Below are 23,709 nucleotides of genomic sequence, written 5' to 3'. Positions count from 1 at the left end.
CTGAAGGTGGCTGCCTGGTCTAACACGGGGTTTGTATACACCCTTCACACAGTGGTGAGACAAATGTCCTGAAGGTAGAGAACAGAAGCTAAATTCCCACTGGCTCAGGAAATATTTTATTCTTTATATTTTCATTAAAAAATAAACATGGGAAACAAAACCACAGAACACTTGTGTGATAGAAACAAACGCAGAAGGTCAGAGCGTTGGCTGAAAGTGCATTATTAAGTCATGCTACCACGTCCCTGATCCCACCCTGTCCCCCAAGCAAGGAGTCAGCAGTAAGCTCAACGAGCAGCACTACACGGAGCCCAGGCACTGCGGGGGCCAAGCTGATGGCGGAGGAGAGCCCGTGCTGCCAGAAACGCAGCGAGGCAGGAGACATGCTGAGGAGAGAGTGCTCCAGTGAGCCAGTGATGAAGCTCTCACTTGGGGTTCGTGGGGCAGGCGAAGGATAGCTAGTGTAAGAGGATGTGGAGTTACAAGGCAGGGGAATAAACAGCTGAGAACAAAGGGCAAAACGGAATCCTGATGTCATTCCAAAACAGCCCTGGAAGCAGAAAAATCCTAGATAAAAGGAAAGTCAACACAATAAACTTGATTGAAAGGCTGACATGGGTGTGCTGGACAGAGATCTGTCCAGGGACGAACCCCAGTCACTCACCAGCAACATCTACAGCGATAGTGGCAATTGTGTCCCTACTTTCAGGGCCTCAGCCTCTGCACGGTGACCTCCCCACAGGGGTGGGAGCAAAGGCACTGCCGCATCACAGCAAGGCTCCTGCTGCCAGAAAATGCAGTGCTTTGCAGCTGGGTCTGTCAAGCTTTTCGAGGCAAATATGATGTGATGAACCTCGCTGAGCCCCCTGATCAGAGCACAAATGCTGCAGACCTGCTTTTACACCAGGCAATGAGCTTTTCCCCCTGCCCTCTGCCCCCTGCAGCCTCAGGCTTTTGGGTCTCAGTAGTTGACAGCTTTAATCTGCGACTCCTTTTGTGTGCACACCTGTGAGACGCAGCTACAGTGCAGGACCCCCTTACACATGCTCGCTCAATTTGGCTCTGCACTGATGTGCGCTTGAGGAGCACGTTTAAACATTCAGTATGTACAAGATGATTTGAAGCTGAAACATAAGAGCAGCTGGATTCACCCTCACACATCCACTCGGCTGAGAGCAACCACAGGACCGGCGTGGTCCCGCAGTGGCTGAAGAGGCCACCCAGTTTTATGTACATGTCCTTGGAAGCATTCACCAGGCTGGCTGATGCCAAGGCTGGGGGCATCTCTGCTCTGCCAATAGACTTAGCCACAGGAACAGCAGAGAATGCAGCTTCTCCTGGCCTACTTCACCACATTTCTCCAGCTTCACACAGAGCCCCGAATTCAAATGACTGCTGAGATAACATGTTTATGCACATGCTCTAGTCAAAAGCAGCACAGAAAGCTGCTGTTCTGGTGCCTATTTCCACAGCATCCACAACTCTCAAGAACAGTCACTGCAAATCACTTGGGACTCTTCCTCCAGCCGAGACTTTTTAGGATGTTCTTCTTTGTAAGTTCCCTCCAGATCACTTCTCCCGAAGGACGCAGACTCCAGCGTCACAGCGCTGCATCCCCAGGGAGGTTACCACTTCCCAGTTGTCAATGATGGGATCATAGCACTCAATGCTGCTGAGCAGTGAGTTGCCATCATATCTGCAAGGACAGAAAGTTACAGGTGAAGGATGCTGCTGAAGGAAGAGGCTGAGGCGTTCAGAGCCTGTCTGGGAGGCTGGACAGCTGCGTACAGCAGGAATGGCCTGAAATAAAACCACTGCATTAGGCTCCCTTTTGCCGTCTGCTGCTGCTCTCCTGCCTGTCTTGGCCCTGGACGACAACGCTGCCTATTTAAGTTGGGCACGGTGACTCTGCGAGCTGTCTCCTCTCATAAAGCTTGAAATGTAAATGCGAGGAGAGGCCACCTGAAACAGAGCAGCAGGCTGCGTCACCTAAACTCACTTGTTCCAGCAAACAGACATGCAGGGCATCTCCCTCTCCAGCCCAGGGAAGCCACTTACCCAGCAATTGCATACAGCCTTCCCCGCAGCACGGTGGCCCCCACGTAGCAGCGGGGGGTTGTCATGCTTGTTACAGTTGTCCAGGAATCAGTGCGAATATTATAGGCTTCCACGGAGGAGAGATGTGCCGTCCCATCGAACCCACCAACTACATAAATATGGTCATTCAGCAGAGCCACTCCAGCCCCTGGAGAGAGAGAAGGCGGCACAGTTACACCCATGAACGACCATCAGCACCGTGCCCGGGGCTCGCTGTTTCAAGGCTGAAGGTCAGTTCCTCCCTCTTCAGAGGACATTTTCTTGTATCTCCCACAAAAGAGCTGTCATAACCCAGTGTCTTCTGTTGTTGTTGTCTCCAACACAATACAAGAAAACCTACAACTCTACCAAATGCTGCTGAATCTCTGGCTTAAGGGGGACTGAGCAACACTGCAGCCAGGGCAGCAGTAGCAACGTGAGATGTTCACCTTGGCTGAAAGACACCCTGACACCCTGAACAGACCAGCCCAAGGCTCGCTCTGCTAGCGGGTAGCCAGCTGGGACTCTGTCACCACAGAGACAGGTTTCTCTGGTGTTTCTGGCTCCCTGGTGTCACCCAGCCCCTGGCTGTTATAAGGAGAATGATGCTGCTCCGTGTGAAGCTGGAGGAGGGACTCCTTTGACATTGCTCCTCTGGGAGACAGCGAAATGAAAACTGGTGTCCACTGCACAGTCACAGAGGCGTAAGTGGCCGAAGCATCTGTCTGAACAGCTGTTCTCACCTGCCCCAGTAAAAGCAATCAATAATACAGTTGGCCCAACCGGGAATTTATGACAACAGCAGAAAATAAACCTCTGCCAGCCTCTGTTCCTCACTGCAGCCCCCTTCAGGTAAAGCACCAAAGAACGCAGTAAGCTAACAGTGCACTTAGTGGCCTTAGGTGCTCTTGCCAACAGCCGCTGCTGTTTCGAGCTGCATCTCGAGAGCAGAGTAAACCCTGCTGTTTACATGCTGCACTGATGAATATCCCAGAGGAAACAAGTCAGCTACCTTGCAGCTCTTGGGCACTGATCTGTTTCTTCTACAAACAGGGTATAAGAGACCTTCTGTTCCACTAAATGCAACCTAACTTTCACGGTCTGTCCTTGCTGAGAGCACCAAAACAGCTGGCAATGGCCAGGCTGCCCCCATGGCCTCTCTGATAGCTTCAGAGAGGAAGACTTTGGCTGAGAAGGAAGACCAGACCAAGGCCTAATCAGGGAGGTTGGGTCTAACAATGCAATATGGCCATGGTTTCTGAGGGGTGGCCTACCTCCAGCATCTGTCCTAAGAGATGAAGGGAAACAAGGAGGAGACAATCTCTGTGAATAAAGGCAAGATTAATTTTAGTCCTGGTCTTTCTTGGAATTCAAAGACCCACAAGCAGACAGCTCTAGAAAGAGTGTTAAAGCTTTGGGGCAAAAGAAGGGTCCACGGTCACCAGGATGGATGGACTGGAACTGATACCAGGATGGAGATTGCAAGTGCAACTAGTATCTAAGCTACTAGTAGTTCGGGGTGTTAGTACCACAGAGTGGCAGCACAAAAACCTGGGCCAAAAAGGGTTCTTGGGCATACCCCCATTTCAGACCTCAGTGCTCCAGGTCGCAGCACTGAGGAAGGAACCTGGCTGAGTCAGTGCTGGGGTCAAGAGCCTCACAATGTTCCTGCTCGCTTGTGGCACTGAGGAGCCTGCTCTGTGGGCCAAGGCACTGCTACCAAAAGCCTCCAAGTCTTGTGGGAAGCTAGCATGGACCTGGGAAACGCTTCTTATAAAAGGCTTTCCCCTTGAACTCTTTTCTTTTGGTCTTGCCAGAAGCCATCTTCTCTGGTGCACACAACAGACCCCTTGGGGGAAGCCGTCTCGTCCTTAAGCTTTCTAGACATCTGCAGATACGTCTCGCGTGTTCCCTCTGACATAGGAAAAGCCACAGATTTTATCACGTGTTTGTATGTGGGGTCTTCCTGGATGTGGACAGCGACCAACTTCTAAATCAAATCCATTCTTGGCATATGGGAAATACTTTCCAACCCACACTTAACAGGAATAGCCCTCTCACAGGAGTAAATATTTAAAGCTCGGGGTTTTGGTGAATGCCACTGCAGACACAAGAAAGCTTAAATGTTTTTAGAACAGAGACCAGTTTTGATTGAGTAACCAGCACTTGTCCCTAAACAAGAACACTGCAGCAGAGAACAAACAGAAACAATGCTGCCTAGGCTAATTGTAAAGGACATTTATTGAAAGAACTAGAGAAAAAGCAACTTCAAAAGAGTTTTGAAAGAAGGCCTGTAAGCACATCAGAACTACTCCATCGAGAATCACAAAGCTGTGGAGGCACTGAGCATCCTGCCCATCCACACACAGCTGAGCAAGGCCATGGCTGCTCGCTAGCGCAGCCGTGAAGGTCTGGGGCAGGCGGCCTGAGGCGCAGTGCAATAGCAGAAGGCCAACACTTGAGCACACAGGAGCTGCACGAGCCCCACAGGAACTCCTTTGAAAAGTGAAGAAAGGCTGAGACAGAAAGTTACTCCAAAAGTAGGATTTAAACTATATTTTTCTCCTAGATACAGCTGCCAAACTTAAAGCTCAGATAGGGCGCCAAGCAGGAAAGACAAACTAAGAGTTGGTGGTGGGTAATTAATGTGTGACTGCACCATGTTTCAAGTCATTAGCGTAAGACTGTTGCAGCATGACACTGCTCTGGCAGTGCTGCTCTCTGCGTTAGTGCTGCCCCAGGAGCTGATGCCCAGCGTTTCCCAAAGTGGAGTGCAGGTGAAGGAGCCGCCTGCCAGAGCACTCCTGCCTTCGCCGTGTCCTGTGCAGCTGACGAGCACCGACTTAGCAAACTGTCCCATTATCTTGCACTATGGTCTGTAGTTTGTTCCGCGCTAGCTTTTCTCCAAGCTGTGCACTGTTCCTAGTTGTGGAAGTCACACAAGACTTCCTCTCCCTCCGTGTAACCTACAAACCCACACCCACATTCCTCTATACACACGTTAACATGGGATGGAGACATCAGGCATGTGAAAATTAATCTTTCTCTTGGGGAGTTAAGTCAGTATGTCCTAAAATCATCCCTTCGCAAAGCCAAACCACCCACTTTTGCGAGTCAACAAGGGCAGCAGGACAAGCCAGCAGTGGCTGCTTCCTCAGTGCAGCACAAAACATTTTGACCTCAAGGCACTGTGGGCTCTTACCTGAGCGCTTAGTGGCCATTGGGGTGACATTTGTCCAGTGTCCAGTGTGGGGATCATACCTCTCTACAGAATTCAGTATGTTCAGCCCATCATAGCCACCTGAAACAAAATACAGGAGCAAACCATGGGTCTGACTTCTGGAAAATGTTTCCTGTGTAGAGAGCAATAACATGCCTGGTTCATCCTTAGTACAGTGTTGCACAGCAATCAGCACAACCCACAACGCGCCGGGGCTGGCGGAACAAAGAGGAACTCTGTAGCTTGCAATGCCAGACTGGAGCCAGCTCAGAGCAAGCTCTGCCCCTGCACTGCAGAGGGAGAGCATCACCTCTCCAAACCAGTACAACCAGGTTAGCACCGCACTGCCCAAAGCTGCCCTGAGCATGCTGATGCCAATGCTGATGCCGTCCTGCTAAAGCAGATGTACAGCTTCCAGACCTGGCACTGGCTCAGGGGCTGGGTGCTGCAGCCGCCAGCTGATGCTATGAGGCTACGCAGTGTAGGCTGGGATGTCTCAAAGAGCTGTTTCACAGGAGGATACCAAGAAAACTAATTGTGCAGCTTCAGCAAAGGAGCAGCGTGATGGCATCTGCCTCGGGGGACAGCGTGAGGAAGAGGAATTTGGGAGAGGGAAGTGAAACCCATAAACCAGTGTCCAGTATCTGTGACTCCCCTGGAACAGGACTGTAACAAATGTGGGTACAGTGATGGGCCTGCCTTTTCTGGGGCCCAGAAGGTGTATCTACAGAACAAGCTTACTTGAATTCTTCAGAGTGATTTGCCCTCTAGCACTCTCACCGTATTCACAGCTGGGTGCGTCTCTGAAAATGATACGAGTGCTACAGAAAGGAGCTGGAACACATACAGCTCAGGATACATTTCTGGAGCGCTACAGCCAACATTGCTTTGTCTGGAGCAGACGCGCCCTCTGTCCTGTGGCTATCTGCTTCATCTCTGGGGCATCTCAGCCACTGCCTAGTCCCTGCAAACCTCAGCTGGCACTGCTCATCCCCGGCGCTTCAGACGTCCCTCAAATGTAGGCTGATTGTGTGCAATTTGCTTCTGACAGCATTTACTCTCGTTATATGGCAGCCCCAGTCTAAGCCATTGTGATGGTAACGGTGAGCACAGGCTGCATTCGCTGACAGAGCTGTGCAGTGCCCAGTGCAGTGAAGTTCAATCTTCTCTTCTAACCTGGACATGACATAGTTGGTGCTTCCCACAGACAGCATCTGCACTGTCATTTCTGTAAAAAGCAAGTATTTGCAGAATGCCTAGAGGTCCTAAGGGTACCTACCGAGGCAGTAGATAACTCCATTGGCTACAACAAGCCCTGCTCCTTCCCGTGCTGTCTGCATGTCTCCCAGCATACTCCACTGATCAATGTTCGGGTCATATCGTTCCATACTGGTGTGACGTCGGCTTCCATCAAACCCACCAGAAACATAGATCATGTCTGCAACATTAGACAGAGGTTGGACTCAGCAAGACAAGCAATCAAGCACGCACATGAAGCAAGAAGGCCCTCACAGATGCAGCAAGCTCCAACATGGACTGCAAAGTACAGGAACAACTACAGATCTTGGCACATTCGAAGCTCAGACAAACCCAGCCTCCTCACCCTAGCTGACTGCGTTAGCCTGCTCACAGACCCAACAAACTAAACAAACATAAAACCCATCTGGCCCTTAAATCTGCTTCTTGCTGATGGACGAAAGCGAACATGCACACCCCAGTTATTTTTTTCATGGTGCGGAACCTACTGAAACACTGCCTTGCCCAAACCCTGCCTATCACTAGCATCCTGTCAGCACCTCCCCACAGTAAATGCTTACAAGGTAGTAAACACACAGGTAGCAAAAGGAAAGAACATCCAAAAGACATGTCTGGATCATCAAGATCAGTCCCTTATACTGGATAACCTAATTCATGCAACACTTTCACAAATCTGTCATCTTCAAAGCAGCTGCATTTTTAAGAGAATTTTAATTAGAGTAGATAATTAACAATCTAAATGAATAATATTTAATCAATACTCTCTGATTCCTGGCCTGCTTATAACCATTTGTTCTTATTCAATTCTTATATTGCCCATTTCCTTTTCATGCCAGGTTATACTCATAGAGAACAATTGTATTCCCTCTTGGCCTTTGCTTTGCCAGCATAAGCAAGCTGAAGTGTTCTGGTTTGCTCAGTAAAGTAGTTTTCTTCTTCCAAGTCTGTCCTAAGAATCCTCCTCTACTCCAGTTTCACCAATGCTGGATGGTTATTGCTGTACTTGGTGTCCTGTGCTCAGTAATACGTGACATTGTCACCACCCCGAGAGCTTCCCACTCAATAATCCCTCATCGAGTTCCTTCTCCTCGATGCACAGACACATGCCGTAAGAATGAAGCGGAGGCAGAGCTCCTCTCAGGATATGTGGGCAAGTTTTCCATTTCTACATCCAAATGATGAGAAGCCAGAATTTCAGACTCACCTCCTCCCTCGGAGCCATCCCACTCTGCACGTACCAGCTCAGGGCATTTCAGGACGAGAACCGAGCAGGCTGTACCGCCCTGTCAGTACAGTCACCAGGACGTACCTCCAAGGGTTGTGGCTCCTGCCAGGCCTCGCCGTACGTTCATCGGAGCCACGGAGTACCAGATACCGTCCTCATCTGATGTATAATCCAAGCACTCCACCGAGCTGAGACGAGAGCGACCATCATACCCCCCAATCACATAGATCCGATCATGCAGGGACACTGTAGCAACGTAACGCCTCTTACGGGTGATGCTCTAAAACAGTAAAAGGAATAAAAAGGTCAAGGAGAGGAAATAGCACTGATGCATGGTGACCAACGGCTGTTCTTCCATCCTCTTTTGCCGTTCTTTTGGAAAATGGCCCACTACCACAGAGGCAAACAGCAGTATGGATTTAAAGGATACAGCCCTGGCTGAAATACTTAATGACTGCCTCTGCCTTCCTCTGCCTGTACTCTCTCTCTGCCATGCTCTTTTCTCACGGCCAGGCCTCTTTGCACTAAAATATTTTGCATTAAATATCGTTTATCTTACGCCGCTATGAATCTTTGATGCATCTTGGGGGTTTGTGTGCCTCCCACTGGCTCCCTGCAGAGACTGTTAATGGGAAAATGTGGAGACTCGGAATATTTGATTAAAATACCTGAAGCTTTTAGCCTCCAAAAAAGGACAGAATTTTGGGACACCAGGTGATACAGGATCTTCTGTGATTAGCATCTCAAAGAGGCAGTTCTCCACCATTTCACACAGATAAAGGTGATTTTAAATTTGGGTAGAAATAGTCCTCAGTGCAGAAATTCTCTCTTCCTTACTATTGCCCGTTATGCTCAGAAATAATGAAACCAGAGAGATCATGCAGTCTGCCTGAAAGCAGGACTGATTATACTATTCCTATCAAGATTTCAATTATCATCACTAACCTTAAAGCTTAACACCCCTTCAATAGAAACATGACAGCTCTCGCTCCCACAACAAAGATGTGGGTCTCTGTAGGCTCATCTGATTAGAAATATGACAACCACCTCTTACACAAAGCTTACTTAGCCAATCTGCAAACGTGAAGCGGTTTCAGCATTCGCTATGTAAACCTCAGCAAGTCTAAAGAATTTATGGCAGAAATTCTAAGCAGAATGCAAAGGATAGCCCAAAGAGGAATGTTATATAGCTGATGCTACACGATCAGTGTTTGATCACAGCCTGTTCAACCCAGTGGTGGTCAAAAATGGTCCCTTACTGGCAGGAAACTCCACTCCTGAGTCTTCGGGTCATATTTCTCCACAACATCAATAGGTGACTGCTGGCTGCCAAAGCCACCGATCACAAGCAGGACTTCATTAGCTCCTAGAGCAAAGAGGGAGAGCAAAGTCAAGTCAATCCCTTCACAACCAAAGGGTCACCTCAAGGGAGTCACCTGAAGAATCTCTGAGCCTTCCTTGGTGCAACAAGTCACCTCTAAATCCGGGGAAGAAGAGAGAGAAACTCTTCCAGGGTGCGAGGCAGTAAGATTAACTCAGGTGTTAGGAGCTGTCTGCTGGAGGGCTGTTCCTCCTAATGTTAGAGGGACTCTGAGAAGACAAGCTGGCTAAGTTAGGTGCTGAAGTTGCCTTGATAATATCTTCTTTCGTATTCTTTCTATGATTTTTTTTTTCAAACCTCTTACCACCACATGAAAGCTGAAGTAGCATGGCTGCTTCCCTGCAGCCTCCTCACAAAACAGGGCCTTCTCCCCTTGTTTGCAAATGACATCCAGGCACTTTTGTTCACCATTTCACTGAGAAACAAGTCAGGCTGACTGAAGCCTGAAAAATTAATGAAATATTTTCAGAGGAATTGTCTCTTAAATCTTATGTATTTTATTTCAAAGTTGCCTTCCCTCTACTTTCTTTTCTCTGAGACTGTCCCCGAATTTTTCTTATTTTCCTTGTAATGATTGCCTTAGAGGTAGGTTTCTATCATAGTTTTAAAAATAGATGAGCATCCCCTGAATCTCTTGGGCCCCTTCTGCAACAGGGAGTTTTACTGTCCGGCTTTTCATTGCAGAAGGACTGAACTCTGAGCAACAAAGATTTAACAAGACCCTGTCTGTCACAAAGCAAAACAGCTGCCACCTCAGATGAAGGCAAATAATATAAAAAATAACTATGAAGGATTCACAAAAGAGCTCCAACAACAGCTTGGAAAGCCTCCTGTACAGTATGACAGCTAGAAGTGCAATCGTTTCAATTTATCCCATAGAAAGTTAATACACAATTTGATCAAAGTTTGTAAGTGACACGATAAGAGCATTGCTGATAGCAGATGATATTGAATCAATTAAAAAAGGTAGGGTTGAATCCAGAAGATGAACCTTAGCAATAAGTTGCACAGTTTTTGCCTGTATAATTAAACAATAAAACAGTTTTGTGATGTCTCCTTTATTAGGTGAAGCATTTCAACTAAGAACAAAATGAAATGTGTCTTTCTAAAATGACAGGTTGAGCTGAACTGCATGTCATTGAAACCGATGTACAATGTTCCCAGAAAAAGAGGAGACATGCTGTGGCCTGGACTATGGTGGTGGTCAAACCACATCATAACAACATTCCCTTCAGGCCAAAAAATCTAATCAATACGTCTCTCTGACAAACCTAATTTGCCCTCCTCCTTTAGTGGATAAACTGCCTTCTGTCCCTTAAAACACTGTTAATAACAGGAAATGGCCATGAAGGGTTTTTCAGGGTCCCTCTCCACCACAAAAGCAGCAGCACTGGAGAACACGCAGGGAGGTTTGCTTGTCCCCTGTGAGTGCGCCTGGGACAAAGGCATGGCAGAGACAGTCCAGAGAGAGCGAGTCTGAAGATAAGAGAAGGGGCATCAGCTGAGGAACGGCCACAGTCATGAAGAAGCCAGTAAAATACTTTTACTTCTTCTGCAGGTCATTCCTACTGTTTATGTTGCTCTCAAGTGCTTACAGTCCTAAGCCAAGCATTCTCCCAACAATTCAGTGACTGTGCTTGGTAGGAGTTACTGAAATAAGAGGAAGAAATCATCATTTATTTGCCTTAATAAAACTAGGGGGAAAAAAAACCAAAAAAGTACCTCTGAAAGGAATGAGGGACCTCTCCATCTCCCTCCTTGTGCCTTTCCCTCTGAGATTCCCTGTTGAAAACTTATCTTCACTGTAACACAGCTGTCTCTCACCTCACAGCTCTTTTTGTTTCTGACACTGATACTTGTCTTTTTAGACAGGACGAAACTCTTCCCACACTTCTTGGACAGCTGCACGCTGAGACAAACAAATCTGGAGGCACCAACAACTCACGAAACTGGCTTTATGGTTACAGCAGAGGCCTGGGATTAAAGGCAACCATCTAGTCCCCACGTTGCCACTAAGCAATTGTGCTCTGGAAAAACGTACCTCTGTCCTTTGGTCCCGTCCCCTTTCTGTACCACTGGGGACTGTGGATCAACAAGTTACTGCTGTGAAGCACTTCAGTGCGATTACAAGGCACTGGACATGGTGTAAACACAATACCTGCCAATGCCCCAGACCTTCTCAGTGTCCTTTCCTTTGCTGCTCACCTAGACGTGCTCTTGTCCTGGGTCCTTGCATCTGACTCCGGAGCTCGGGCCGAAGATGAAATTTCTTAGCTTCATCTACGAGGTCTCTGCACTGCAGGCTGCATCGTATAAAAGGCTGAGGAAAAACATGAGTCACTGGTACATGCAATGTATTTTAAGATCCCTCATAAGAACTGTCCTAAAGCCAACTCTCGTCAGTTCAGACAGCACTAAAGTTACTTGTGTGCAGGCTATGGCTAGTAGTGTCATGGTGCAAACACTGCATGCAAGGAAACGCAAAGACAAGTTAAGACTGGACTGCAGCTGAAAAGACATGGCTCAGTTCTCATGCAAAGCCTGGCACTGCAGGTTCCATAATGAAAATAACTATATTGGAAAACTAAGGAAAAGCCACTTCTGCTACATTTAAGCCAGCAGAAGTATGTCTGAGAAGGGGGACTGGCAGTGAAACTACACTTGAAATCAGTTTGGCTGGATCTGCCCCACATAATCAACTCTCAGCATGCACCTGCCATCAAAGAAGAAACAAGGAGCACAGCACAACAAAGCAGTTTTGCTGGATCTATTAGCTTGATCCCTGTGCACGTGGGACATAGAGCTGTGAAAGACTACAGAAGCAGTAAGGTCTTCTTTAAAAGAAGTGGGGGGCACTGCAGCCCAAGGACCGTCTCATCTCCTCCTTGCATAATGCTGTGTAATTACCCTGCCTGGCTGAGGGCCTGGACCAAGCTCCCCTGAATGGTCAGCGTTCAGTTCCCTTTGGGTATTCGGTGCTGTATGGTGCTGCAGTAAGTTAAGATTTATTTTTACAAGTTCTTGGTGCTTGTGCAAGATGGCCAGGGTGTTCAGAGCAGGTGATGCCACACAGGGCCAACACTCTACTCTCCATGCTGTCCCAAGATGATGATATCCCACCATGGTGTGTCTCCTCCAGTCTGGAGAGGCCAGCCTGTGCAGTAAGAAAGCTGAGGCCCTGTATACACACTATCTTAGGCTAGTTTTGGAACAGATCTAATTGTTTTGGTACCAGTCCCTTTCACGTTAGCTTCAATTTCAGTTTAAAGTGGACCAAACAATCTGACTAAACACATTTTAGCTCTGGCACAACTTAACTGCCTGTTAGCTGCCCTTATTTAAGAACATCTGTAAAAGGCAGCTATATCACATTAGAGATGAATGTTGCTAAAACAGCCATTTCTCTGTATAGAGAAGTCTGTCATTCAACATTCAGCACCTGTCAGGTGACAAGGGCTAGTAACCACTGATGACCTCACATCACCATCAAACCAGAATGCTGGTTTGAACTTCTCTGTGCCTTCCTGTCAAACCTTGCATGGGGTCAGCATCACGTCCTGTTTGGAATTAAACTTCCATTGCAAAAGCTTAATTATCTCTTATCATCATCCACATTTTGGTTTGCCTCTGCAACACCCCAGCCACACAAAGAAGCAGCATTAGATACGGCTCTGACTTGTGTGTTGGCCCTGGACCTACACAGCTGCTGTCCTTCTGCTTGCCATCTGCACCTGAAATAATTTCTGAGGAGCCATTTCCTCCCTAGGATCGCATGCCAGCAGCCTTCAGCCGAGAGAAGGAGACCTGCTAGCGCTTACGAATGAAAGGCAGAAAGCACTTGTTAGAAAACTGTAACAGATGACAACAGAGAAGTGCTACATATATCAGGAGACAACTGACTACCGGCTCTGGATGGGGTGCCCTTCCAGCTGAAAAGCAGGATGCTGTAACTGTTGACACAGCAAACTACTCCTGGGTAAAACAGTGGGCACTCGAGCTGAACAGGGACAACTCCATAGTGTCAGCATCAAAAAGCATCAGCAGAGAAAGCAGCTTTTAACATGTTCTGTTAGGACAGCAGGAGTCTGACCAGGGAACGTGGCAATCATACACAGATACTGGCTCCCAGCTGTGTCCATGGACCCGGGCTGCCGATACCTCGGTGTCGATGACGTCTGTGATGTAGCGGGGGGTGAGAAGCGGCATGCGCACGTACTGCAGCAGTTCTGGCAGCGATGCTTCCCGTTCTTTTTTCGAGTGCTTCACCCAGTTTATAACTGCCTCAAAAACCGGCTCTTCGGAGTCCACCTGGAAAGAGGAGGCACACACTGATCAGACTGCAGGATGATATTTCAGCTATTACCATGGAACAGACAACTTCCAAGCTGTTGACACTGCTTCACAGCTAGCAAGAGAGCGGGACATTTCAAGGAAAAGTCTGTTATGGAAATTCCCATGAGCCGTATTTACAAGCACTATGAAATTCCCTCGTTTTCTTTTCCTTAAGACTGCATTTGTTTTTTCCTTACAGCTGAGACCAACAACTGGCAGTACGAGCGCCAGAAAAGTGAGCTTTATGGTACGCAGCAGAGCCAGAGGCTGGGAGCCACCACTTTTGAGAGAGCCCAGTGACGGGCAGTAACTCGCAGGGCAGCTCCCCCGACTTCTCAGCAGAGCAGGAGTTACGGTCCTGCAAAATGCAAAGTACCATCATAAAGATGATCAGAACCACGTTTCCTTTTTACAGAGCAGTTTCTCGCTTAATCCCCTGCAGCCCCGTGCCCATGCACTGCCCCTTTAACATCCAAGCCATACCAGGTACATTGAAGGTTTTTTTTATTTCAATCCACATTTAAGAAACTATAAACAACTGGATTTCAGAGTGGAGAACCCCAGGGCATGAATATTACTGTTTATTTCTACTGTTTATTTTATTTTGTGACTAGTATATTTCTCTCTCCATTCAGGACCAGCACGTGCTGGTGCTGACACCACTTCCAGAGATTACACTGACTAAACCATCAAAATTTGATACTTTTAGAGAACCTCAGGTGCTGTGGACATCTATGATTACCAAAAGCAAAAGAACTGTAAAAAGCTGTAAAATATATTATTTAGGCTTGGTTTTCTTTTTGCACATCTTTAGATCATCCAACGTAAAAGCAAATCAGACATGAATTTATTATTATGAGGTTTGTTAACTGTTATTAAATATGAAGATAAAAGGAGATACTGTAATAAGAGGATTGAACCTTCCACCGATATACGACTGGTACACTTTGAAGTTCAGTTTGAAGCTGTCTGTTGCAGAATGTACTGAAGCAGGGAGCCACAGAGGTTAATTACGTAAGGCAATTCTTCCAAGCCATTGATTTATATTTGTGACAGTGTAATTTGAAATGGCCTCTTTCTATTTGAATTACAGAGAAAGGACAATTAGAGCTCACAAAAGGAGAGCAGAGTACTTATCGTTTCCAATTTTCCCCACCTCCTCCTTAAATGCAATAATCCCACATCGTTTTATTCCCTCCTGAACTGACCGTCCTTTGATATATTTAACAGTTTTGTTGTTCATGAAATAATTTCTGTTTTCTGATAGACGATGAGTAACACTAAACACAGCATCACAGCGAGGACCTGCCATTATACTTCTCGAACAGCCAGGGGATTTTCCAAGGGTGCTCCCTCAGTACCCTCTGATACAGCACATCACCTCTGCACTGCACAGCAACAGCTAGATTTGCTCCCTTCACCTTCTTAAGGTCTTACAACGAATGCACACCTCACTGTGTGTCTGCAAGGCCTGAATCAGTCCTTCCAATCCACAATGAATTTTACTTCGCCTGTGCGGATCATCTGAGTAGTTTGGCTGGGTCATTCTCAAGTTCCTCATTATTTCCTCTTCACTGTCCAGAAGCGTTATGTCAGTACTCACCACAACCCACATACGCTCAAACCCTCACAGCATTAAGGCTGTGGCTTGTTAAACACCAAACACACTCAGCCTTTCTCCACTGCTTATCTTGCCCTGTGCCAGGGTCTTTCACTGCTATCTTGCATGCTCTTTCTCAAGCAGGCGTATTAACAAGAGGATGTCAACTTGGCTGAAGGCCACTTTCAAGGCAGACTTTCAAGGCACACATCAAGAATTCTCCTCTGGCTACCCCTGTATTGGCTTTTCAGGAATTTCACCAAAGATATCACTTACAGTGATTTGCTTCTTACAAATCTTACAGTGGTTTGCTTCTAAGAGAACTGAAGCAAACATCAACTCTCAACAAAGTCCATCTCAATAAAAAAATCAAGTCCCCTCCCCATTACCAAGGAATGCCCAACTTATTCATAGCAAATTTGGAAAAAAGTATTTGACAGGATCCAGCCAAATAGTAAATCCTCCAGAAACCAACCTTAAGGGAACTAAATCTGCATGTAACTCCCTGAAGAGTCAGACTACCCTGCACCATCATGCATTCTGCTGCTTGTAAAAGCAGAGGACACCCAAATGCCTGGGATGACACATGCATTCCTTGTGCTGCTGAGTAGCATGCAAAGGTCTACAAATAGAAGTTAAAGTCTTGGGGGTATTTCTGAAATGTAGGCATTGAGACAACTTGTCTTTGTAACCTCTGAAAGCTCCTCCAGGGAAAGGAGGAGACAAGGGAACAAGAACTCTGCAGAGGTAACTGCGATTGTCTTACTTGCAAGAAACACTTGTGTGACAACAAATTCTTACATAGAAGCTACATGTTACTTGATTAATTTCAGATTACATGGCTAAAAAATTAGAATAAGCTTCTTGGAAATTCAGGAACTGTGTGAGAAGTCCATCCTAAGAGTATGGACTAATTTCTGACTGGTTTCAACGTTTTACTTCAATGCTTTGCACAGTAACGGTACTTTTCAGGTTTTACCTGAATTTCATCACACTTGATGAGCTTTTCAACCTCTTCTTGATTTAAGAGGATAAACTCTTCATGCTGAACCACCTCTGGAAAATGTTTCTGGCTGAAGACCTCTGCAGCTTGCATTAGATCAACACAATTGTGTGTCTCAGCAAAATCCCGAATGCCCAAACAATTTGATGGATCCAGCTGGCTTTCTAGAAACTCACAGCAAGCTTGTTTCACACCTACGGAAAATTGGAGGGGTGAATGAGCACTGCATGCTTACTATCAATCCACTGCTTTGGAAAGGGCTTCAGAAAATAAAGTTCTAAACAATAATGAAAATCCAACTCAAATAACAAGCTTAAAAATACTACAGAAACACACACATGCAAATATTTCTTTGGAGGGACATGAAAACACTAAACAGTAGACCAGGTGTTTGGGCTGTTTTGATCTCTGGCTATTCTATTTAAATGCAAAAATTAAATAAATCTGATACTAGGAAAAGACTCAAATGTGAGCTGTATTCAGCTTATAAACAAAAAATGTATATGCTAGTGGATATAGCTACCAGATTTCTAGTTTTTCTCCAATGTCTTTTTGATAGTTGCCTGGGATTTGGGATAATTGCCTGGGATAGCTCCATAGGTGCACGTGCAATGACATCAACCAGTTTGTTAATGACCCAGACATACTATGATGGCATCTCAAATGACATCTAGGATTTGCTTATTATTATAAGTTGACTGAGCTGTAACATTTTTGTGCTATACAACCCACAATTCCTCTTGGGAATTCTCACGCAGAAATCCAGTAGCCCAAAGCATGGAACAATAACCTGTTTTATCATCTTTTTTTCCCACCCAAGTCAGTTCCTCTACCAATGAGACCACAGCGCACAAGACAACAGAACAAGTTTCACATAAGTACTTATAAATATCATGCCTCCCACAATCTGTCTTCCATTTACAGAAGGTCAGACAAACCAAATCTCTGAACAGCAGCAATTGTGCAATTTGTGCTGATACTTGGCAATTACCTTTCAGCTGAAGCAGACATGCCGCTGGGAGCAATTCTTGGACGTTTTCTACTGTCACGTGAACAGTTTCTGTGTATACAAAGTCTAGCAGGATTTCCATGGTGGAGGCTGTCAGTCCCTGGATATCTACATAGGGTTTATCTTTCTCTGAGAGCTGTAAATTAGAAGGGAGACAAAGGCTTATTTTTCAGTAATATGATCAAAAAGCCAGCAATGCTCAGCAGTTTTTTAAAATGTGATCTGTCAGAGAGGTTTCAACAGAGATTTGTCCTTTCTCTTCTTGTGCTTACTGAAAGAATAAGGGGAAGGAGGGAATTTCCCTACAGAATTCACTTATAGGGTGAGTAAAAGAGACAAAGTTCATTATGGATTGGGAGGATAGTCAAACTGCATTGTAAAATGAGCAAGCTGAGATTACAGATAGTAGAAATTACATGTGTCGTTTGTGCAAGACAACTAAACTCTCTTCTCCATGCAGTAACTCCAAGCTTTATTACAAGGAACAGCCCAGGGGCTTTCCTCCCTGGGCTGGAGGTGTATGACATGCTGCAATTTACATGGAGTCCCCACCTCTCCACTCCGCTCTAAAACCAAACCAAATAAAAATCTTTCCTAACTGTTCAATTCCTGATTCATTCTGCAAACTTATGGTGAAGGTTCCTAAAAAGAATGGCTATTTATAGGCCAGAAAGTTCAGAGTTAAAGGTTAAATGTAGGTTTAGCTTAAACATTTCAAAGTAAAACGATAGTACATACAATGATGGTACTTACACAATCCTGACTTTGTCTGCTGACCTCTAAGATACATCATTTTGGAATAATTATTTTTTCCAAGAAATCTGACCCTCTCAACAGTCAGTCTTTGGGAACAGTAAATTCTGTGAATCCACCAAATTTGCACCTCTATATAGGTACAAAACTGAGCTTATGTTTCACAAAGCAACAGCTTTGTGGTTCAATGCATCCATCACGAAGCTGCTGGCACCGCATCTGATGATTCATGAACAATGGGCTAGCAGGTGGACTCACTAATCACACCCTGCACATAGCTGCAAGCTCATCAGCGTGAATGGACCTCAACAGAAGGATGTCTCCATGCAGCACGCTGCAAACCCAACCTTTTTTCCCACGACTTTTGAAGTAGTCAGTATCAGCGCAAGCACGATTCAGATGAAATCCCATGACTTTTCTTGCCAAGAATGAGCCTGAAGTTGGTTACAGACAGATTGAGCAGAGACTCAGTGAACAGAAAGCATGATTGCTTGGCTTAGAATCTGCCACAGTTGGGGAAAAAGGAGGTAGTACAGCAGTAGAGAAAATAAGAGCAGTCAAGGATATTCCTGCAGAAGCTTTCGATGACACAGCAGCAGAAGGGAAGAAATGTCTCTGCTGAGACTGAGCCATTTCTATGATGCAGAGAGATACACTTCACAGTAGAGAAGAGAAACACAGGAGGTAATGGTGATACTGGAAGTAATTTGAGGGAAGAGGCCTTTCAAGTCTGTTGACACAGTGAACAAACTTTATGGCATCCAGAGTCAGAAAGGAACAGCAAATTACCTTGTCTGACCTGCTGTATGACAGGCCATGCATTGCATTTAGAAGCTAAAGTGAGTTCCTAACTTGGGCTAGACAAAACGTTCCCAAAACAAGACTAAGCTCTTTGGTACAACAGATAAAGGACACAGAATGTTACCAAAGGTCAGAACTGGTCAGACAAGATGTTCATATGATTCCAACAAGCAAATGGAGATGTAGACCATACATAGTTGGAAGAAAAAGGATAAGAAGTTACAAACATCCATTGACAGGACACTACAAGGGCACCAGATCTCCTGTTAATGTATTATACTGCATCAGGTAGAAGCTGTAGATGTCTCTTCTTCACAGATTGGCCTGGAGCTGGTAAAGAAGCTCCTGTCCCCACAACCGATATTCAATAATCAATAATCAGACATGCACATATTCTCTTTATAGTGTTGACCAAAACACAAACCATGGGGACAACACTAATACTATAGAGATGATCACCTCCTGCTTCCCTTGTACTTCTGCTACACTCCACTACTTAGTTGTTATTTGGCTCACAGTTTACTCACGTGCTAAGATTGCTTGGAAGGAAGAAAATATTTCAAGTAACTTCACACAATGTATGTGATGCAGAATAACTTGGGATCCTAGCATCACACCTTAAAGAAGGATCTCAGAGTAGAGACAACTTGATTCTGAACATCCCATGAGGACTCTGAGCTGTAGCTCCAGACTGCGCATGCAGTGTTAAGAACTGTATACAGTGCCTAGTGCTGTTGGGGCAGAGAGAGTCCCTCTTTTATCAACACATCCACATATTTGGACTCAGAAGCAGTGCAAAATTATGGTCATACAATGCTAATCAAAACACCGTACAAGCAGTTTTCCTTTTGCAGGTGTTTAGTGGTACAAGACATATCTCTGCATCTCTGCTGTTAGAGTTTCAGATTAGTTTCCCCCTTTGTTTAATATCAGAGTTCTGTGAACCGTCAGGAAGTAAAGCTATATGGGACTGATACTCCCTAATACAAGCACATTTCTAACACGTCATAAGAAGTATGCTGCAGTATAGATCCAGAAATCAACCGGAGCATTCAGGAAAACACATTCCCATAGTTAAGGAAAGTCACTTGAGGCATCAGGAGTTTTACCCCAGGATGCCTAAGTTGCTGAAAGCCTTAAGGCAGGGGCTGCAGGTCATAGCTCTGTTGTGAAACATAATGTTGCTGTCTCCCATTCCATCCATAAATCATGCAACTCACTCTGCAGGGGAATGGGCCTAAAATTTTGGAAGCACTTTCTTACCCAAAGCCACTTCTTGTTTTTGCCTTTACTAATGCAGATACACAAAGGTATATTGTAATAAACACCTCCAGTTTCTTCTCACCTATAGGGGAAAAGAAATGCTGGCATGACAGTGCTAATATGTCGCTCACTGCATTCTGGAAGGTGTTCACAGTACAGTGAAGATGACCACATAAGAACCTGGAAACAGAAGCTGTTTATTTTCCAAATAAGAAGAATATTTCTCCACATTCTAGGGGAAAAAAACCCTTCAATTTCTAGAAGATACCCTCCAAGAGAAGACAGACTAGTTTCTTTTTGAGGTGGAGCCAATGATCAGCTCTTAACACATCCCGAGTTAGACTAACTTGTCCAAAGACAGAAATGCCAGTGCAAAACTAGGGTCCAGGGGAGCATTCGCTAAAACTGCTCTTCAATTTTCACTACAAGGAAGAACCCTGTAGGTAAAACTGATGGGCGTTTCAGTTTTCCCACACTACTCAGCACAGGGGCAGAAAAAAAGTGTTGTCAAAAGCCAGGGGTTCAACAGGTGATCAGTGGCTTCTCCTCATTCTGGAAAAGGGGAACAGAAAATGGGAAGAAATTAATACTAAGTAAGATTGAGAACTTTTTAAAGTAGATGTTAAAGTCAGAAGTGAGAGAAGGAAGGATAACAGTGGGCTGACAGAAGGATGACAGAAGGACTGATGACAGTCTCAGTGCTGCACTGGCCATGCACAGATGTAGCATCATGAATGACAGTGGGCATAACCCAGGGCTCAGTTCTGAACAACACCTTGTGTAGCCCAAGTCTGACAAAAGCCACACGTCACAGCTAGCCAAGCAGTCCCCAAATTCACAGGAGGCGAGCGATGAAACGCAAAGGAAGCCCTCGCAGAGGCTGTTAGTCCGTTACGCAATCCGGCATTTTGAGTTCACTCAAGTTACAGCCATGGCCAAAACACTCTGTACCCACAAGTGTTTGGAGAGCAACCAAATGCTGTCCCTTTACGCTCACCAACGTACTTGTCATTGACACACAGAGGAAGCAGGTCCACTTTGAGGCTTACCAAGCTGTCATTTCCTGGAAAGAACGCTCTCCCACAAACACTCAGTAATTGCGTGTGCCACTTGGCAGGTTTGTCATTTTGGGGTTTCCATACGAAAAAGCAAATCTGGAAGAAATACAAACTAAGCAAAAGAAGTAAAACCCTTAAAGCACAGCAATTTGGGAGTGTGAGAGGTCAAGCAATCATGCCCACTGGGCACTGGATGCACTTATTTTTCTAGGAAGAATTACATCTATGAATTAAGGTCACTACAATGTTGCAGTTAAAATGAGAGTATAAAGAAGGAAGGAGAGATGATCTCAGCTTAGCTCCAAAGTATACCAATCCTCAGCCTTTGTTAGCAGCCACAAAGGACGTCCAGCCATAAAGAATGTTGCACACAGAGCGATCGGATCTCCATGGACTGCCTAGATAACGTCCAGGAAGTCAAAGGCATTGACAGAGGGGCAAACACAAAGAAGCAGAGACAGTCTGCCATACTGCTGTGTACATTGAAGCTAATGGGTAAACAGAGAACTTCAGCCTCCAGGGACTGAATTTGCTTTGTGTACTTTTTTTTTTAAAATTACATTTCCTTTATGCAGAGAAAAAGCATAAACCTAACAAATTTACAAATTTCATGAAGACATGGACAGAAAACATGTTCGTATGTGGTCAGTCCACATACATCTTTTTTTGGTTGCTTTGTACAGGACTATAAAAATTAAGACACGTGCTCACCCGACACAGCACTGAAAGAAAGAGAAGTAGGCACAGGACAGCTCTGCCAACAGTGTTCACTGCTGGGTAAAACAAAGAAGAAAATGATTCTCTCCTGCAAGGACTACTGGGCTAGGGAGGTCTTTAGGACCTTTGAGCTACTTAGTCATTTTTCTCCCTGCTAATTGGGAAGTTGCTAGGATAAGGAAAGCATCTTCTGTAAGAAAAAGCCACAAAGGTTCATTCAAACTTATAAAAGACAAAGCCAGGCAAAGCATCTCATATTTAACAATATGAACGAGTGCTAGCTTTAGCTCAAATATTACCTTAGTGATTTCAAAAAAACAGCACGCAGGTAGTGCAAGTCAATACAGTAACTACTGTGAGAGCAAAGGTCCTCACAAGTGGGATTTGCCCGGTACAGCAACTGGGACTCCCCCCTCAACCCCAGTGCTAGAGGTTACATCCTCTTTGCCAGAGCAACAGCACAACCCAGCACGTACCAGTGGATGAAACAGAGACAAGAACATGAGTTAAATACCCTCCATTTCAGTTTTAAAGGGCTGCCTTAATTCACCACCTGGTCTAAGGCGCACACGGCTCACACAGCTTTGCACTGTGAGAAAAGATGCCCAGAAGAGAGAAAGATGCCCAGAAGCATGAAGACCATAAACCACTGCTAGAAAAATCAGTAAACGTACCAGAGCCTTCCCGTTTGCCAGCTCAGCCTGGCAGCTCTCTGGTGCACAGGCTGGTCACGCAGCGGACAATGATTCAGGACCACGGTCCCAACCGCAGCCTCTAACTCCCACCATGCCATGATAAAGGGCTCTGGGGCCACCATGAGGAGACCATCACTGCTAGGGGATCCTGGGCCACCAGGAGAGGATCCAGAGGGCTCCAGGCCCACCATGAGGGGATCCTGGGCCACCAGAGAGACCCATGGGGGGATCTTGAGCCACCATGGGGGATCCAGGGCCACCACGAGGGGATCCAGAAGGCTCCAGGATCACCATGGGGGGATCCTGGACCACCACGAGGGGATCCAGGCCCAGCTGCTGAGCAGCTTGACCGAGAGCAGCCCAAGCATTGGGCGGCCCTGCCTCCTCCACCCACAGAGCACCCGGGGCCGGCGGCAGCCCGCGATCTCGGGGCGCACCGACCTCGCTGGTGAACATGGCGCAGAAGTAGTCGCTGCAGGCAGCCAGGACGATGCGGTGGGCCGGGAAGTCCTTGTGCTCCACGCGGAGGGTGACGTCGCAGAGCGTGTTGCTCTTCCGCAGGGCGTTCATGGCGTTGAGGATGGACTTGGCGTGCGAGTTGGTCATGATGTCCTTGGGGGGGGCCATGGCGCCCGGCACCTGCGGGCACAGCCACCACGGCCACATGTCACGGACCGCCCGCCGCGCCGCCAGGGGGCGCCCTCCCGCCGCGCCGCGCCGCCCCCGCCCTGCGCCGCGCCGGCGGCCACAGGCCGCCCGCGGCCCCGCGGCCCCGCGGCGCGGCTTCCCCGCCGAAACGCGGCGCCGCCCGCCCGGGGCGGCCCGGCCGCACTCACCGCCGCGGGGAGAGGTCCCGGCCCGCACACCTCGCCTCCCCCCTCCCTTCCCTCTCCCCGCGCGGCGCGCTCTGATGGCGTCATTGCGCCGCGCCGAGGTGCCGCGCTACTCCGCCCCGGGTGCCTCGCGGTTGCCGGGCAACGGGCTGCTGCCGCCGCCCGGGCCGCCGCCCCGGCCCGGCCAGGCCCCGCGCCCCCCCGGCAGCGCCGGCCCCCGCCGCCTCGCCCGGGGCCCGGGGCCCGGTGCCGAGGGCCCAGGCCGGCCCGGCCCGGCTGAGCGCTCCTGCACAGAAGCGGGAGGAAGCGGTGCCGAGCGTGACCCCGGCGGGGCGGGTGCCCGGGCCCGCAGCGGCAGGAGCTGCTTGGGCTTGCTCAGGTCTGGGGAAGTTCGAGCGAAATATTACAATTTAATTGACCGTTGTCTTGGTGGGGGTGGGCCTGGAGGCATGGGCAGATCCCTCACAAGATGCCGGACACGGGTCA

The 23,709-nt window shown here is 47.0% G+C and overlaps 1 protein-coding gene across 1 annotated transcript; it reads right to left on the bottom strand.

The window, feature by feature from the left end:
- Positions 1-93: 93 nt before the first annotated feature.
- On the bottom strand, positions 94-23,310 carry KLHL12 (kelch like family member 12). The gene is made up of 12 exons (XM_075174508.1): positions 23,227-23,310; positions 22,832-23,029; positions 17,086-17,239; positions 16,071-16,288; positions 13,318-13,467; positions 11,365-11,479; positions 9,038-9,144; positions 7,863-8,058; positions 6,576-6,734; positions 5,279-5,377; positions 2,059-2,245; positions 94-1,696 (listed from the first exon to the last, which is right to left on the bottom strand). The coding sequence occupies exons 1-12, from the start codon at positions 23,308-23,310 to the stop codon at positions 1,570-1,572; spliced, it is 1,794 nt and encodes a 597-aa protein (XP_075030609.1). The 3' UTR covers positions 94-1,569.
- Positions 23,311-23,709: the final 399 nt, after the last annotated feature.

The sequence above is a fragment of the Calonectris borealis genome, chromosome 26, assembly GCF_964195595.1.
Source record: "Calonectris borealis chromosome 26, bCalBor7.hap1.2, whole genome shotgun sequence".
Lineage (NCBI taxonomy): Eukaryota > Metazoa > Chordata > Aves > Procellariiformes > Procellariidae > Calonectris > Calonectris borealis.
This window is presented reverse-complemented; position numbering and strand designations above follow the sequence as displayed.